General features: G+C 30.7%; 2 protein-coding genes across 2 annotated transcripts in view; one reads left to right on the top strand and one right to left on the bottom strand.

The window, feature by feature from the left end:
- Positions 1-508: 508 nt before the first annotated feature.
- Positions 509-5196, bottom strand: LOC143069170 (uncharacterized). Its single transcript, XM_076243660.1, has 4 exons — positions 4969-5196; positions 4011-4687; positions 2690-2898; positions 509-1449 (listed from the first exon to the last, which is right to left on the bottom strand). Exons 2-4 carry the CDS (start codon positions 4633-4635, stop codon positions 1330-1332), a joined length of 954 nt encoding a protein of 317 aa, XP_076099775.1. The 5' UTR covers positions 4636-4687; positions 4969-5196; the 3' UTR covers positions 509-1329.
- A 153-nt stretch (positions 5197-5349) lies between these two features.
- The window catches only part of LOC143069168 (uncharacterized), a 48998-nt gene continuing 36746 nt past the window's right edge, over positions 5350-17601 (top strand). The window contains exons 1-3 of the mRNA XM_076243657.1: positions 5350-5481; positions 8498-8619; positions 9115-9242. Of these exons, the coding sequence (XP_076099772.1) occupies positions 5459-5481; positions 8498-8619; positions 9115-9242 (273 nt within the window). The 5' untranslated portion in view covers positions 5350-5458. The remainder of the gene's footprint in view (positions 5482-8497; positions 8620-9114; positions 9243-17601) is intronic.

Here is a 17601-nt window from a genome sequence, read left to right as displayed (position 1 = left end):
ATTTCGTGTCCGATACATATCTATTTCTCTTCTTTGTTTTTACATTTAATCACATCTGCATTGCATAATATTTCAAAGTGAAGGACTAAACCAAAGGTACACGAAAAATGTCTTCTGTTCTGGAGTCTGCCCTGGAGGTTGATGAAATCTACATCATTTTCTTATGTAAATTAGAAATCGATGGTTATACACTCTGTGCGACGTTTCTACCTTTTTTAAACCAATACACGAATGACTAAGTTACTATTTTAAGTTGTTGGACCAGTGCCAAGTGTGTTGGTTTTATTTTAGGTCTGTAGATTTGTTTACATTATCTGTAGTCAATGGGTCACCGGAAAATAAATTAACAACAATAATTCATATATTCACCTGGCTGATATAAGTAAATTAATGTTATGATGTAACTATATAACTGTCTCATTTCAACCGCAATCTTTTCATAGTCATTCATCTAGATAATTAGTCACAGACATATAGATTGATTCAATGGGCTGAGAGAATATAATCATTATCTCTTTTCTAAATTTATTTACATTCAAATAAACAATAAAGTATATTTAAAATATACATAATTACATACATTTATTTTTAGTAAAACTAAAAAGAAACGATATGGAAACAGAGGTCGCTGAGCTGGAATGTCACTCCATCAAATGGTCAGATAAAATCCAAAATCATATATTTGTTTTCAATAAATAATATATATTTAGAAAGTCAAAGAAAAACTATATCTACGTGTATGAAAATATTATTTTAGACAAAATGAAAGAACAGAAAGAAAGAAAAGAAATTATTCTAATGCACCAAATTAATGCTGATTAAATCATTACCCCTTTTCAAATATAAATATACAATTGTTAAAATAAAATCTGAGATCATTTGAAAACTGATTTACATTAAATGTAAATAAATCATTATTTTCAGAACAAGAAAAACACATTAATAACAATAATATTTTAAACATGATTGAAAATTATGCCTTCTTTTATATGGTATGTCATACCATATCAATTAGTAAAAGACATGAAAAAGGCATAGATTTTAAATCGTAAATGGTTAGTAATAAAAAATCAAATAAAAGCACTTAAGTGACCACCAAGAATATATGAGATCGCGGGCTTGGCCCCCATCTTGAGCAATCAATCTTGTGGTCTGATTTTTGCATAGCACCAAACTTCCGGATGACGGCAAACATCCTATTATATAGTCATGTAAAACATCGGAAAATTGTCACAAAAAGTATCCGAACATTGTCAAAAAAAATATCCAAAATTGTCATGTATGTAAACACCCGAACACATCCGAACACTGTTAATAAAAGGCATTGTATCAATTTTCTGATGGGTTGGTAGGACTAGGCGTGAATAATTGTCGTAAACTGTCCCAGAAGCCGCCGAATCTCCAAGTTCCAGGGAAAGATCCCGGATGTGGTCGTATCATGATTCTTGCCTGAAAATATAAGAATAATATATCTATTAAAAACAAGTTTAAATAAATTTCAGTGTCTATAAAAAGTAACACAAAGAAACACACACAAATTTTCTGTGATCAGGCAAGTGAAAAAAGAATAGCAAATGACCTTCGTTTGACAATGGAGAAGATAACGCACACTTCAGAAATTAAACCGTTTTACAAATTAAACTTAATAGATCTAAACTGGAAACTATTCTATTTTAGGCCAAAATTAACGTCTCGTATCACAGGCACTTGTCTCAGAAAATTTTTTCCTATATACCTTAATATCCTTAATTAAGGTATATAGGAAATTTTTTTTCTGAGACAAGTGCCTGTGTCTCGTATGTCCCATTTGTAAATTGACGTCTGCATCAATTCATATAGGATGCAGTAATGTTTTATGTATATATGCTATTTAATGAGAATTTAAATTTCAAAATATCAAATATTTATCTCGATATGTTAATTTTTGGTTATTTAAAGCACTTCCGTATCATTAAAGTTCTTGAAGATTACGTAATGTAAATAAGACTTAACTGAAAATGAGAGTTGCTACAAAAAGGGTCAAGCGATAATTTACAAAAAAAAAAAAAAAAAAAAAAAAATCAAAATTAAAAATTCAGGGAGCACACCCACTCTTAATTGGCTTTTCTCCAATTGGCAACATATACATCGATATAAAGACATGTTCATAAATACTTAAGTACAACTATAAAACTATAAAAAAAACATCTTCTGTGTTTGTTTACTTTATCACAAGTGCTTATTAATTTCAAAAAGGATTACAAAGGCAACATGTACTGAGTGTATCTTTCCACTTAATTAATTTCATCGAAAATGCACTAATACCAACATCGGGCATCACATATACCTTTATTTGTGGTTTAGATCATAAGCCGTTCAATAGTTGCCAATAATGTACTTTGTAACCTTTTCTAGCCTTGACGAGTGACAATGTATTTATTAGTAACAATATAATTATACTGTCAACAAGCAAAGTGCACGTAACATACCATGCACTTTTTAATTTTAATCACAACTGGCACTTTTCCAAAACTTTTACTACAACCGAGACATCGGGGTCAGGTAGTAACCGACCCGACCTCAATCTGTCAAATCAGACGAAACACATCAGTTGTAAAATATACAACAAAGAACCTAAAAGAGTTTCAAAACACGACACAGTTACTTACATTTAGGATAATTGTTTTCTAAATATCACAAAAGAGCGTACCTGTCTCGGAGTGTGGTAGGAGAAATGAAACTCGTCGCTGATGCGTCGAAGCTCTTTGCCAACCTCCGTTTCTTGGGCTTCCCTCAATGCAGGCACATCTGGCAGTGAAATGGAACGGTCTCTTCCCCTGGCCATGGGTACCAAATCTGGGAGGGGTTCGTGGGGAACATAGTCATCTGAATTATGACGGAGTCTATTGTGTACCGTACCTATAAAGAAAAGAAAAAGAAAATGAAATAAAACTTTTGATGTCTGTTATTTATTTGACGGATGATAATGAAATTTTTTTTAAATAACTTGAACTTGCATCCATGATAGCACGTATATGATTTTCGTATATGGACAATCATAACAAGTGTTACAAATCCTTTTGTATAGTATACAAATCCTTGGTCATAATATTGGGACACACACACATAAATCAAAACAAAAATAGGGAAATGGAAACTGCACCTTTTAAACCACAAGCCAAGGTTCAGGAGAGTAAATAATGATATTACAAATTAAACGTAAATTTTATAATAAATACATGTAGATAGAAAACTTGACATACTGAAATATAATTCTTTTAGTTTGTTTTCGTCTTAATTAATTTAAAAATGGTGTCAAAACTTATTTACTTATATATTGAACTTTGATCCTTCATCCTTGATCAATGTCAACAGGGAAAAAATGACATCAATGAGAATTTGTAATATCTATATATAAAAACATCACCTGTATATATTTATGTAAGTAATTATAATTGTTTGCATGTACTTGTGGTGCTGTTTCCGATTTCTCAGTCATGCATGTAATTATGAAAGGGAACAGTTTCGCTGTCTATTAAAGGGGCAATACTTGTTTATATAATAGGTGTATTTGAGTACGACATCCCAATTACCCCCCCCCCCGCCCCCACAAAAAAAAAAAAAAAACCCAAAGTATTTTCTCATAGCAGTTAATAAAAAAAAAGTAGAAATGAATGAACAGAAATAATTCGAATTAAAGAAAAATTGAATATAGAAAAATAATATTTCTCATTAATTGCAAATTAAATGGCCAATTTACAGAAAATAAACAAACATGCAGATAAGAGCACACGCGAATCAGACAGACATTATTAGAGCACATACGAAAAATATCAGAAGAAATGACCATCAAAATTGTAAATCTACACAATTATTCAAGTACAATTTAATTACTCCATCTCACCATCAAGGACGTATATTAGTTATAAATCCTTGATCTCATTATAATTGTTTACATATGTATTATCGCTAAATGTATATATGTCACGTTTAAAAGAATGGATGATGCAACAATAATAAGAATAACTCACCTCTTGCCAACGGTGCATCATAAGGATGGAATCTATCAGACAATGTATTTACAGCCTGCTGAAGAATCTGGCTATTTTGATGAGGAGTCTGGGTACTTATTGTTCTCTGACCAATAGGTCTAAAATGACGTCTTTTATAATGATGACTTGATGACCTTAATGGTGATCCTCTATTGAAACTATATGCTGTGAAATGTAGAGTTTCGGAAATGCATTCTAAATTTCCTGGAACGTCATTGTCTAACTGGGGTGCAGGAGCACTTGGACGGACTAATATTGGAATAGGCACTGATCTAATGTTTTCTAACGACATAGCACATTCTACTTCTTTATCCGTATTTTCTGACATTTCCTCGGCATCATAAAAACAATCATCAGAAAGTTCTCCGCTATCCTCGAATTTATTAAACTTTGCACTATGGCTTATAGAATTTTCTTCACTAACTATATCCTCGTCGAAATTAAATTGAAGATTGTTATTTGGTGTAGCTGGCGTCGCTGGTGAATTTGTCAAATATCCACTGTCACGTTTCTTATCATATAAATGAAAGGCAGAAGAATTATCCTTGGGAATTTTCAGTCCATCCGATTTGCTCGATTCCATTTTATTTTTCATAGGTGACATGTGACTAATCCATTGTTCACAAAGGTGTTTTTCTATATATTGCTTTTGTAATCTACAACAATAAAACAATAAAAGTTTTGAAAAAGTATACATAGTAATACTAGAAAACAAAATACATCAAAATAAATTATTAATTATAAAGTGACTTCGATTTCGTAACACTTATTTATAGCAAAAATCACTATGGATAAAAATATTGACTTCCAAAATAAATTTACATTATTTTTTTTATTGACAACTTATTTTGTAAGAAATAAAACATACTTAGAAAAAAGTTAAACAAAATCCACAACATGAATTTATATAATCGTAAAAAAGGTACTCAACACTTACCGTCTTGTGTGTATCACTTTTCCCGCAAAATAAATCTACTACACTAAAGATTATAGTAAAATACGCGTGCCACTGTTTTGATACATTGCGTCACAGTCATAATAAGGAAACAACCAATCATTTTACAGCCAATATTAAAAACTTGTTTAGACTTGTTAATCATCACATTTTAAAGCCACGCCTATAAACGGTTGAAATGTTTCTTCGTCATATATTCGGAAGAAAAAATAGCTTTACAGTGATAAAAACATTGTAACATTGAACAAAATGAGTTTGAACAGCTGTTAAATAAAAAGATATGGGCACTTTATATAGATTATACCATAAAATAATTTAAAGGTAGGCGGGGCTTTAAATGACTGTCAAATCCGTCTTTTATTCATGCGTGTTGACGGAAATCAATCAAAGGGAGACAACTCTACACGAGAAGGCGCGATAAACAAACTACAAATTATTTATATTCCCCTGTTTAACTTTTTAATGTTATTGTATGGCTTTTAGCTCAAATATTTGGTGAGATCATATTCAAAAGATTTACTTCACAAACACTGCATTCACATAGATTAGACACACAAGGCAAAAAAATGTATTCGACCATTTCTCAAATTTGCTTTTGAATCACAGGCACTTGTTTTCTATCCATGACAAGATCTACTATCCCTACTATAATATATTACGATATAGGGAAATTAGATCTTGTCATCGATAGAAAACAAGTGCATGTTTTTTTAATCCCTCTTTCAGTTTCACTGTATACTTGTTGATAACATCATTTTCGCTCATTTCCAGGTACAAAAGACTGAAAGAAAAAGTTAAATGTCTACAATTTAATTTGTTTTCAATGACCTGACTAATATGAGGCAGGCATTACCTGTAAATGAGGACGAAGTCTGTATGAATTATTTTTTTGTAACTTAAATATTTGTTTGAAAAAAGAATGGAAAAACCGTAACGTTTCCAATTTTGGTTCTGTTGTTAGGGATTTTAGTTGTACGTTATTTAAGTTATGACGTCATATGCAATATAAACAAAGAAACGCTATCATCGGGTAACGTTTTTTTATATCAAGGAATTATTAAAAATGAATTTGGTATTGCATTCCTTCCTATATATATTCCTAATATATATTTTACTCAAAGTTTCATACAAACGAGACCGGTAAAAGGAAGTACATTGTAGATTTCTTTGCAGATGCGGGAATTCTAAACATGACATCAAAAAAATTGAGCGATTTTGAGTTTATTAGTACAATAAAAAATTCGGGAAAATTTTCCCGATTTTTTTTTTTTTTTATTGATTTTTCTACTGTTATTGGGGACTTTGTCCCCATATCAAAGTGTTTAATTTTGAGGGTATTGTGTCTGTTCCACTGTCTGTTTGCCCTCTTAATTTACATGTTTGCCCTGGGTCCCTTCACCCTGAGACTGGGTTCATTTGACAATATAGTATGACAATATAGTACATGTATGTTCTCCCAGGGTTTGTTTTCCCAAATTTTATTAAAAATGTTAATATGGATTGTATCAAAGTTTTCAAACTTATTCAAATATGAAGAATAGATGGTATAAATTCTTGAAATTCATGGCAATATTTTAAATAGAAGCAAATAAAGGCATGTTTTGGAGCGTGCAATTGTTTATAATGATAATTCTTATATACTGATTGTTGTAATAATTGTCTTTGATAGATTAATACAAGAAACAACATTTTGTTTTTATAAACTAGTTGGCTTGGAATGAAAAAAAAACTGATGGTGTATGAATTGAAAAACATAAAAGGATTTATAAGTTTATTTATTATTATACTATATAAATTGATGGACTAGAATAATTAAAATAAGGTAAATTGTTGTATTCCAGTACTATCCAAATTAAAGAAAAATGATTATCAGGTTGCTGAAATACAAATATTCAACAAATTTTTCAACAAACTTTTAACATACTCTGTTCAAATAATAAACATTATGCAACTAGACAGCAATAATAAAAAAATCAAATCAGAGTGAACTGAACCTGGATTCATTATTTGAGAAATGTATTATAAGCAAACAAGTGTAACCTTTTTAACTAACTTCTAATTGCCAATTATTTTACAATGTGGTACCTTTTAGGGATGACATCAAAAGTATAATGTAGGATAAAAAACTTAATTCACATAGTTTTTTCACTGACCCCCACACTCCCCCCCCTCTTAACTTAATTTGGGAAAAATTGATCTACCAATAGAGATATATGTAAAAATCAATTTTAGATATACAAAGCTTGGAGAATTTTAACCCCCCACCCCAAACTATTTGATTTAAGTTTTTTATCCTACATTGATCTTTTGATATCGTCCCTTAATAGAACTTTAATTCCTTTGCACATCATCACTGGAATTTTCTGTGTTATTTGTTAGGTGAAATGTTGCAGAATTACAGTGTTCTGACCACTGCAGAACATGAATGCTTTATTTCTGGCTGTAGAAAAGTTTCCCTTAGCCTTAGGTCTTATTTTATAACTAAATAAGGTCACCAGGTCACTTTTAAACAAAGTACAAAATGTATCCGCTATTGTCTGATCTGATTCTCAATTTTGAACATTTTAATGTTCGCAAAAGGTAAATATATAGAATACCCACCAAATTAAGATGGAAATGTAACTGATATGCATGTGAAAAATACAGAAAATTGAACAAAAACAAAAAAAGAATACTTGTGTATGTTACATACATGTGGATGTTAAAATAATAGGATGTGGTATGATTGCCAATGAGAACTCTTCAATAAAGACCACAAGATGTAGACATTTACCACAATGATACTGTACAGCCTTCATAAATAAGTAAAACTCAAAACACATAGCAAGCTATGAAAGCCCAAAAATGACAGATGTAAAACAATTCAAACAGAGACTAATGGCACGACTTGAGTACAAAACATTTAACCAAAAAAAATATGATATACAGCAACTAACAGCAATCAACGTACGTGCTCTTGACATTGGACATGAACATACAGAATGTGGCAGGGGTTAAAATGTTTGAAGCCACAAGAAAAAATCAATGCATTAGACGAAACGCGCGTCTGGCATATATACAAAATTTAGTCCTGATATCTATGATGAGTTTATTTACAACCACTGGGTTGATGCCACTGCTGGTGGAGATTTATTTCCCCGAGGGTATCACCAGCCCAGTAGTAAGCACTTTTTGTGCGGACATGAATTATCATTTATATGGTTATATTTATAAATTCATTGTTTACAAAATTTAGAATTTTTGAAATACTAAGGTTTTTCTACCTTTGGCATAGATTACCTTAGCTGGATTTGGCAAAACTTTTAGGAATTTTGGTCCTCAATGCTCTTCAACTTCGTACTTTATTTGACCTTTTTAACTTTTTTGGAATCGAGCGTCACTGATTTGTCTTTTGTAGACGAAACGTGCGTCTGGCGTAGATACAAAATTTAGTCCTGATATCTATGATGAGTTTATTTAGAGACAAGGTATGAATTTGTAGTCATTTATTTAGTTTTCTTCTCTTTTATAGGTCTAATGGGCAGATAAGGTCAGTAAAACCACCCAGAATACATCTGTCATCTTACCTGACTGGCGGTTTAAAGAAGTTATACAGCCATTTAAAAAATGACTGCCTCAGTCTTCCAGTGTACAGTTAGTCAATCTAGTATTTTACAGTAAAAATGTGTTTTTATAAATGAACATTTATATTAATGAAAAAAGAAAATGGAACGAATTATATTAAATTATACATTTTCCTTTCAAATTTATCCTTGTAGCACTCTAATTATTCAGAATTGCAGGAAGAGCATTTAATTGCTGATATATTTTCAAGTTTTCTCTAAAACTGCTAAGCCAAATTTATATTTTTATCACCAAAACAAATATGATAGGCATGACCCTACAGCAAACGCTGAACTTCAGGCTCCCGACTTTGGACAGGCACAGTAAGAATGTGGTAGGATAAAATATGTTTGAGGGTGCCAACACTGACTATATATAGGGAAATATCTTTTACTTCTTATAGTGCTGAACTAAAAATGTTTATAAATTGTGTAAGGAAATATTAATATATATTTTATTAGCCATATCTTTTATCTTCTAAGATGTTTCAAATGTAAATAATGTAAATAAATGATTCTTTTCCAGGGAAAGGTCAATTTACAAATGATGAAGGTCACTTTTACATTAGTGGATCCTGTGTTATGGCCTCTAGATATAGGATAATAGACCTAATAAGTGAGAAAGGCCAGTCAGGTGTGTTGTTAAAGGCAGAGGTAAGAATCCTCCAAACCTGCCCAAGACAGGGGAGATAATTTAGAATATTCAAACAAATGAACTTGAGGCTGATTCATTTAGGCATATAATATGGTACCAAGATAATGAGATAACCACATGTAATTTTAGAGCTTTTTTTACATTTTTACTGTACAAAAAAGTAAATTGACACCCATTCATACTTGATTATTATGGACTCCTGAACAATCCTAAACCTCAGAAATAATAAAAGTTGAAAGACGAAATAACTGACCATTAAGCTAGCTGTGTTCACTCACTTTTCATTTGCTACCAGAATATGCATGAAATTTTTGCACTGGATGTTTATCTGAGACTAAAGATGGTCACAATAAACTTAATGCGTGTTACACCCCATTCTTGCATCCTTTATCAAGTTAAAACTTTTTGTTAAGGAAGTTTACTATGAAGTTGTGGTCATATTAACTTGAAACTTGGTGCACATGTTTTATATGATATAACCTTTTTTTTTTATATCAAATTAGGATTTTGACCCAGATCAAGTCATTCACTGAACATGCACATGTGATTGTGCAAATGGGTCATGGTGTCCTGTTTACACATATTTTTGTTATCTTCCTAAATGCTTGTGTATTGATATGAGATTATTTTTTCTAATTTTATGTGTGCAGTTCAATGACCAATAGCAATGACCGACCATGCGAGGGATGTATATCCAGTCAAGGTCATTAAAAACTTCCATTTGTACCAATAGCAATGGCCGACTGTGCCAGGGATGTATATCCAGTCAAGGTCATAAAAACTTTCCATTTATACCGATAGCAAATGGCCTATAATTTTATGCTAAAAAATGCTTTAAATGAACGATAAATAACATGGATAAATAAATGGAATAAAGTAGTAAAATCTGTATATAAGGATTTAACTAGAAACTTCAAGTGTAATAAGCAAACTAGATTTGACAGGAAATCGCACATGATAGTCATGTGCTTTTCAGGAAGGCTTATGCAAGGGTGGGAACCAGTTTAAATGTACTAAGAATTTAAAGAAATATAATAAATTTCAATACTTCTATTGTTGATAAGTCATGTACTCTTTTATTTTTGGAGATTTTATCAATACACGTTACTACGAAATAATCACATTTTTTCTTCATTTTTTCATTTTTTTCATTCAACATGTTTAAATTTTAACATGATGTTTTGTCCATTTTTCTACATTATATCTTTTTTTTCTTACACCCCATATGAATAAATGGTGTTGGTATTTAAAATCTGTTTACAAGTAACCAATTCTTCTGAGAAAAAAGTATAACTTTTCAAAGTTTATCTGACCAGACTTACAGTACATTTTGTATATGCCAGAACTTTGCAAGTTCTATATCTCCGCATTGTTTCTGTTCAAAAGGAGAGGATTGGTATTGTTCAATAAGACATCCACCCAAAGGCACAAAAAATCATAAAACATTTATCTTTTTAGATTTTTCACTTTTTTAATCTTTCATAAGGGGAGATAACTGTATCATATTAATGAACATTCATGTCCTGTTGTTTATGATAATGTCAAAATGATAAGATCTAATAACAGGACACAAACATTTAATTATAGAAAATTCTATAAAATATTCTATTGAATCAGTTACAATAGAAATGTTTTGTTTTTCCTAAAATGAAAATAAGGGCCTTTATGACTGAGTGGTCTTAGTTTCACTAGCCTGTCAACAATGAGGTGTTGAATTAAAAAAAATTGCAATTAACCAAGATTGTCAGCCATCCTGCAAAAGATCTTGGTTCTCTCCAGGCACTCCAAGCTTCCTCCATTAATAATAACTAATTATTGACCACCAAGAAATGGCATATAGAGCTGGAAGTGGCATTAAAGAGTAGACCAATCAATCAATTGATAAAATGAAACTGGAGACGAATAATTTTTAGTCAAGTTGTCTGTTCCAATTACAAAGTCATTTAAAGTTTTTACCATATTATAACTTCTGTTATGTGGTTTGTAATAATACTGTTAGGTTGCTATCTCATTGACATTTACTACATTTTTATTAGTTAAGGAAGTTTTTTTAAAATTAAGGCTAATCTCATTGTTTTAGCCCATAAAATGACCTTAGTCACGTTCAACTATTTGATTATATTTTTACTTGCTTGTAATTTAATATTGTCTAGCGTTTACAGGGCATTTTGTTTTATTTACAATTGCACTTATTTACTTTTATATACTCTTTCTCTGGGTGCACAATGACATAGACATCACACTCAGTGACAGAGATGTTGCAATGTATTTAAAAATAGGTACATTTGAAGAAAGAATACATTTCAAAGCAACAAAGAAAACATAAAAGAGAATGGCCGTTTTCATTAAGAATTGTTAAAAAAAGGATGAGATTAAATCTTATTTTAATAGACTAGATTAACCTTCCATGTCACGGTGACAGTAGCCCCAGGGGTAACATTATGAGTTGTTGTACTTATTAAATTTAAAGCTTAAACTGTTATTTTTAAATCTTTAAATGTATTTATCTGATCTGTTACTTTGCCAAAGGTGATAGTCTAACGTCCTATGATGCACATTTATATTATTACGATGTGTTAACGATGAATATTGCGTTGACATTTATGTCCCTGCTGTGCATTATGTCACACCTGAGTAGTTTTTGTGGTTAATTAGTGACAAATTTGAAAAATTAACCGCAGACTTTTTTTTATGTTTGATTTTGAAAAAAAAGATGATACAGATTTAGGACATGATGTAAAGTTTATCTTTATCGAAGAGGTCATGACCATTTTTGTTAAAATATGATTCATGGGTATGAGTAGGACTGGGTGGGGGTAAGCTTGCTTACTATTTCTGGTAGTGTGTAATGCAAAATTTTGCTTGAAGGCTTTCTGGTGTAATTATCTTCTATAAAAAAAATTCTTAAGCAAATACTATTTTAGTAACAGATTATGTATGGAACAATCATCATTATCTCTTTCTAAACTTTTTTAAGCTCACCTATCCATTTAATTTTACATTTTAATCTTTTGTGAAATGAATTTTGTCAAATCAGTGTTATTAAAAGAACAAACTGATACTTCCTAAAAAGCATCTAGTACCTACAATTGTGACCCAGCTTTGTATCTTTACCCAACAGTGACCTGAAAATATTGGTCAGAAAAGACACAGGTTTGCAATTACATTACCTGTTTGTACCCATCTTGGCAGATATAATGTACATCTTGTATGGACACTGTTTATATTTTTTTTAGGCCCCACCTATGATAGTAGAGGGACATTATGTTTTGGTCTGTGCCTCCGTTCGTTTGTTCGTCCGTCCGTGCATCCGTTCGCCAGTCTTCAGGTTAAAGTTTTTGGTCAAGGTAGTTTTTGATGAACCTGAAGTCCAATCAACTTAAAACTACGTACACTGGTTGCTTATGATATGATCTTTCTAATTTTAAAGCCAAATTAGACTTTTGACCCCAATTTCACGGTCCACTGAACATAGAAAATGAAAGTGGGAGTTTCAGGTCAAAGTTTTTGGTCAATGTATTTTTTGATGAAGTTGAAGACCAAACAACTTGAAACTTAGTACACATGTTCCCTTTATGGTATTATGATCTTTCTAATTTTAATGCCAAATTAGATTTTTTGAACATGGAAAATGATAGTGCGAGTGGGGCATCCGTGTACTTAGGACACATTCTTGTTCCATCTGATTTCAATTGGGTTGAAAACATGACTGCTAAAAGGCAATTTCGGATTTTGATTGACAATTTTCAATTCATATTTGCAGAAACTACAAATTAAATCAACATTTTTTCTAACTTGTATCTATTTGTCAGCATATACGTGTAGACTAATTTTGGTACCACATTCATAATAGAACCCTGTTGAAGCTTAAGGAAAAGTCAATGTACATTTTTTCTTCTAAATTAATTACTGTCAATTAAGAAATTACTGCGATGTCTTTATTATTGCAAAAAATGTGACAGGGTTATAATCGCAAAAATTGAAACTCATATTTTGAAATATTTTATATGATTTAAACAGGATTTTTCTAAATATTGCAAAAATAAAAATCGCATTTTAGTCTGAAATTACAAAATCGCTATAATAAATGCAAGCAATAATTTCTGAATTTACAGTAGTTATTTTAGATCATTCTTGGAAGTGATAAATGGGTGTCATATAAAAATCCTTTATTTTATTCTATTTTTTTAAAGTTTGAAAATAAATAGTTCTGACTGACTGGCCGAAAACTTATAGTCAATTTATGAATAGCTTCCAGATTTTTAATTAATTCTGGTCTAATCTCACTTACCAAAAGTTATGAAACTATAAAATTCCAATGCTGACACTGCATTTTTAATAGTTTACAAAGTTTGACATGAAAGATGTTATCATGACCTAAATTTGATTAAATAATTGCATAATTTGGATAAATATTCTGGAACCATTTGTCATGAAACCTAAGATTTGAATGTCTATATCTTTCTTATTTAATTAATTTTATTTTAGTATCTAAAATCCTTAATATTTTTTTACTTCAAAATATTAAAATAAATTAATAATAAAATTAATTTTATAATAATTTAAAAATTAAAAATTCTTTAAAATCTTAAATGAACAAATCTCTCCATTTTAGGAGTAATGATTAAAATGATTTAATAATAATATTTATTTTATGATAATTTATCTTAAAAAAATTTAAGGAGCATATTAAATCTTTCCATTCTATGAGTGATTATTATGATAAAACTTGTGTGCGGTATATGATGACAACTTTTACATAACATTGTACTGAATGACCCCCATAACCATTCATCATCTTGAGATGAAAAATAATAAAATAAAACTTGTTTGACACTCATGCTAAATTTTCTGTGGTGAATTTGAAAAAAAAAAATTGTAATTAATTCTTTGTCATGTTTGTGCAAATGCATGTCAACAAACAATATCTCAGCTTAGAATAGATCATCTTATTTTGTGGTTGGGTGTCATGTCAGCAGTAGGTCGATGTGACCTGTTTTTCATGCTTCTGTCACTTAAACTACATATGATCACTAGGTTTTGACAAAGTTGTCTCCCTTTTAAAGATGTAATGTCGTTTCTATTGCAAAGTAAAACAAGTGTAATATTTCTTTGAATAAATGTATATCAAAATTCTGAATTGTAAGTTCTATTCTATAATTCTTACACGATTTATCCTTCTGTTGACCTGTTGATTATTTTTGTTTGATCTCAGTTCTTCATTTAATTTAGTCAAAATGGTTATTTCAAATTTTCTTGCTTTCTTCTGAATTTAAAAAAAAAAGCGACCACAGCGGAAGATGTCACATAGAAAGAACACATCTTTTTGCAGATCATTTAAAATTCATTAGAGAAATTTATTCCACCATCATATTTCTGCAATACAATATATATCCACTCTCAATGGTTAAATTTTAAATATTTAACCGTCTTGAGTGGATAAATATTGTATCATACTTCATTAGGTGGTAAAATCTATTCTATATTTATAATTTTCCTCATTAATATTTTCAATTTGCTGAAAAAAAAATCAATTGTCATCTATTCACAAATAGATAAAGCTACCCAATTATGCATTTTAGGGTATAAACAAAATATTAAGTTGACGGAAAGGGAAATAACTCTTGGAATTATGAAAAATAGTAAAGTTCAATCTATTTTGTTGTTTCAAAACGATCCTACATTTCAATTTTTTCTTGTGTTCGTTTAGGTACACTGTAAGGCAAACGTTTTTGTATAGACATCAACAACTTTATCAAAGCTTCATGAAAATTTTACCAAACTTGCACAGAAACCTTTTTAAGATCAAGAAATAGCATCTGATGTGTTTCCACCCAAAAAACAATTTTTCATTACCTTTTGATAATTTGTTACTATGAAAATGATATTGCTTAGTAAGCCTGGTAGAGATCTGTAGGTGACTTTTTTTAACACAAAATTACTGCACCTATCAGTGATATTGTTTGCCTTAAATTACTGGAGAATAAAGGCTTTTCCCCCTGGTGAAGAATCACAATTTGGAGAAAAAAAATGGTTTAAAATTATTCCCAAAAAGACAACTCTTTTCCCAAATAGTGCAGTCTCAATAGTAATTGTGCATGAATGCAAACTGAAAAACACTTATTTATACATTTTTCATGCCTACAATGACTATATGTGTAGATTTGAGGGTCTATTTATGTATCATCACTGACCATAAGGGGTTTTGTTCCAAAGCAGGGTTTGACTCTTGAAAGGGGGTCTGCAAATTGAAGTTTCAGTCAAATTCATGGTTTATTATAAATTTCCCAATTTGATAAAAATGACACATATTTTCCCAATAAAAAAGGGTACAGGTAGTTTTGAAAAAACCCAACAATATCACTGCCTACATAACATTGGATGATTCCCCATTTTGCTAATGACAATTTAAATCCCCCTTTTTTAAAATTATCCATTGATCAACTTTGCAGAACCTTTTTATTGATATTATTGTTTTTTGTCCTGTATGTGCATCCACTATTTGCCACTGCCAGTAAGCAATTTTTTTCATTTATGCAATGTAGGTCACTAGAAGAGTTTTGTATAATTTTTTTTTAAAACTTTTATGATGGAAAATATTCAAAAGTTTTCCTGCGTAAATAACTAGGGATAGGTCTGTTGTTAAACTTTATCTGTCCAAGTCTTATCTCAAGACTACTTTGGCTGAACCTTTGAAATTTTAGCACAATTTTCTGACAGAAATCGAGGAGATCGTACAAATGTTAAGACCTTGGCTTTTACAATAAAATGCCTTTCGGCACGTTCCGTTTCAAAGGTTCTGTTTATAGTTTTTGACTCTCACACAATCATTAAGCATGTAAGGTGAATGTCTTGTTTAAAAGCTGCAGTCCATTCTTAAAAAGAATTATAAAAAAGCTTAAGATATAATAATAATAGCCTAATTAGGTTATGTTACTTTATGATTGAAAATATACTTAATCCTTTACTATAATACGGATTAAAGATCATGACCAGGAGCCCAGTTTTTCTTATCAAAGTTTAACAACCTTGTGATCACATTAATGGATAAGTATTGGTAATTTTCTCTGTGTGTAGGCATTTAACCACAAATTACTTGTGTATTATTATTTATTTAGTTTATTTAGAGTAGAGCTTAGTAATGTAACAAAACAAAGTCAGTGTCCTCACTAAAAAATTAAATAAGGCCACATAAGATATTAATCTTTCAGATTCTGTTTCCTGCTTCAAAAATTATTTATAAAATGCGGGGGCAGTTAAAAAAATATTCAGATTTTTTTTTATTTTAAATTTTTTTAAGAAAATGTGTTATCGAAAAAGAATAAGAATTTTTGTTATTCCAACAAAGTGCCCTTGATGGGCAGCATGACATGTATACAATCAAATCAATACATTGTGACTTATAACAGAAAAATATAGAAATGAAATATTAAAGATTCATATACATATTATCCTGATAGAGCTACATATATTTCTTCTTTTTATATAAACAGTGGCAGATCCAGAACATTTTCTAAGGGGGGCCCACTGACTGACCTAAGGGGGGCCCGCTCCAGTCATGCTTCAATGATTCCCTATAAAATCAACCAAATTTTTCCCATGAAAGGGGGGGGGGCCTGGCCCCCCCCCCCCCCCCCAGAGCCCCCTGGATCTGCCTATGATAAATCAGGTACATTTAATTCCAGACAGGACCAGAACCATAAAATCATTACAATAATTATATATTAATAAATTTAAATTTCTGAAGTGAAAGAAAGAGTCAAAAAAGGGATGATTTGAAAATCAGATAAAAAATTCCATGTAGCCTTAAAAAATGAAGTGCAGTATAACTGTACCACCATTTTTATTATGATAACAGATTAGTGTTTTATAAATGCTTGTCAATGAGATGGAAGAATTTTTTCATAATGGAAAAGAATGTTATTTCTTTCCAGCTCAAAGGAACTCTGATAGGATAAACAAGACATTATCATATTATTTACATTATATCGTCACACGACTTGTTATGATAATGTATTTTTGGGATATTGACAGATTTTAGTCCAAAGTATGTTACATTGACCTTATTGGTACACTTAATGCTTCATTGAATAAGGTTAGGTAGTATTTATGGTTGAGTTGAGTTCAAGATATTTTGTGTCCAATCTAGTCATGAAAATTTGAGCTCATTCAGGAAGCATGCAGAAATGCCTGACAATGAAATGAAAGTTGACCACCCCTAAATAAATTAGACACTATATACCGTAGTCGCCATTGGGGTTTCTGTTGGTTTGCTCATCCATCCATTTGTTTGTCCTTCCATCCATTGGTTTTTCTTTCTTCATCCATTCCTTTGTCCTTCCATCCACTGGTTTGTCT

This window comes from Mytilus galloprovincialis, chromosome 3 (genome assembly GCF_965363235.1).
Source record: "Mytilus galloprovincialis chromosome 3, xbMytGall1.hap1.1, whole genome shotgun sequence".
In the NCBI taxonomy this organism is placed as follows: Eukaryota; Metazoa; Mollusca; class Bivalvia; order Mytilida; family Mytilidae; genus Mytilus; species Mytilus galloprovincialis.
The sequence above is the reverse complement of the archived record's forward strand: the minus strand, read 5'-3'. Positions and strand labels throughout refer to the sequence as shown.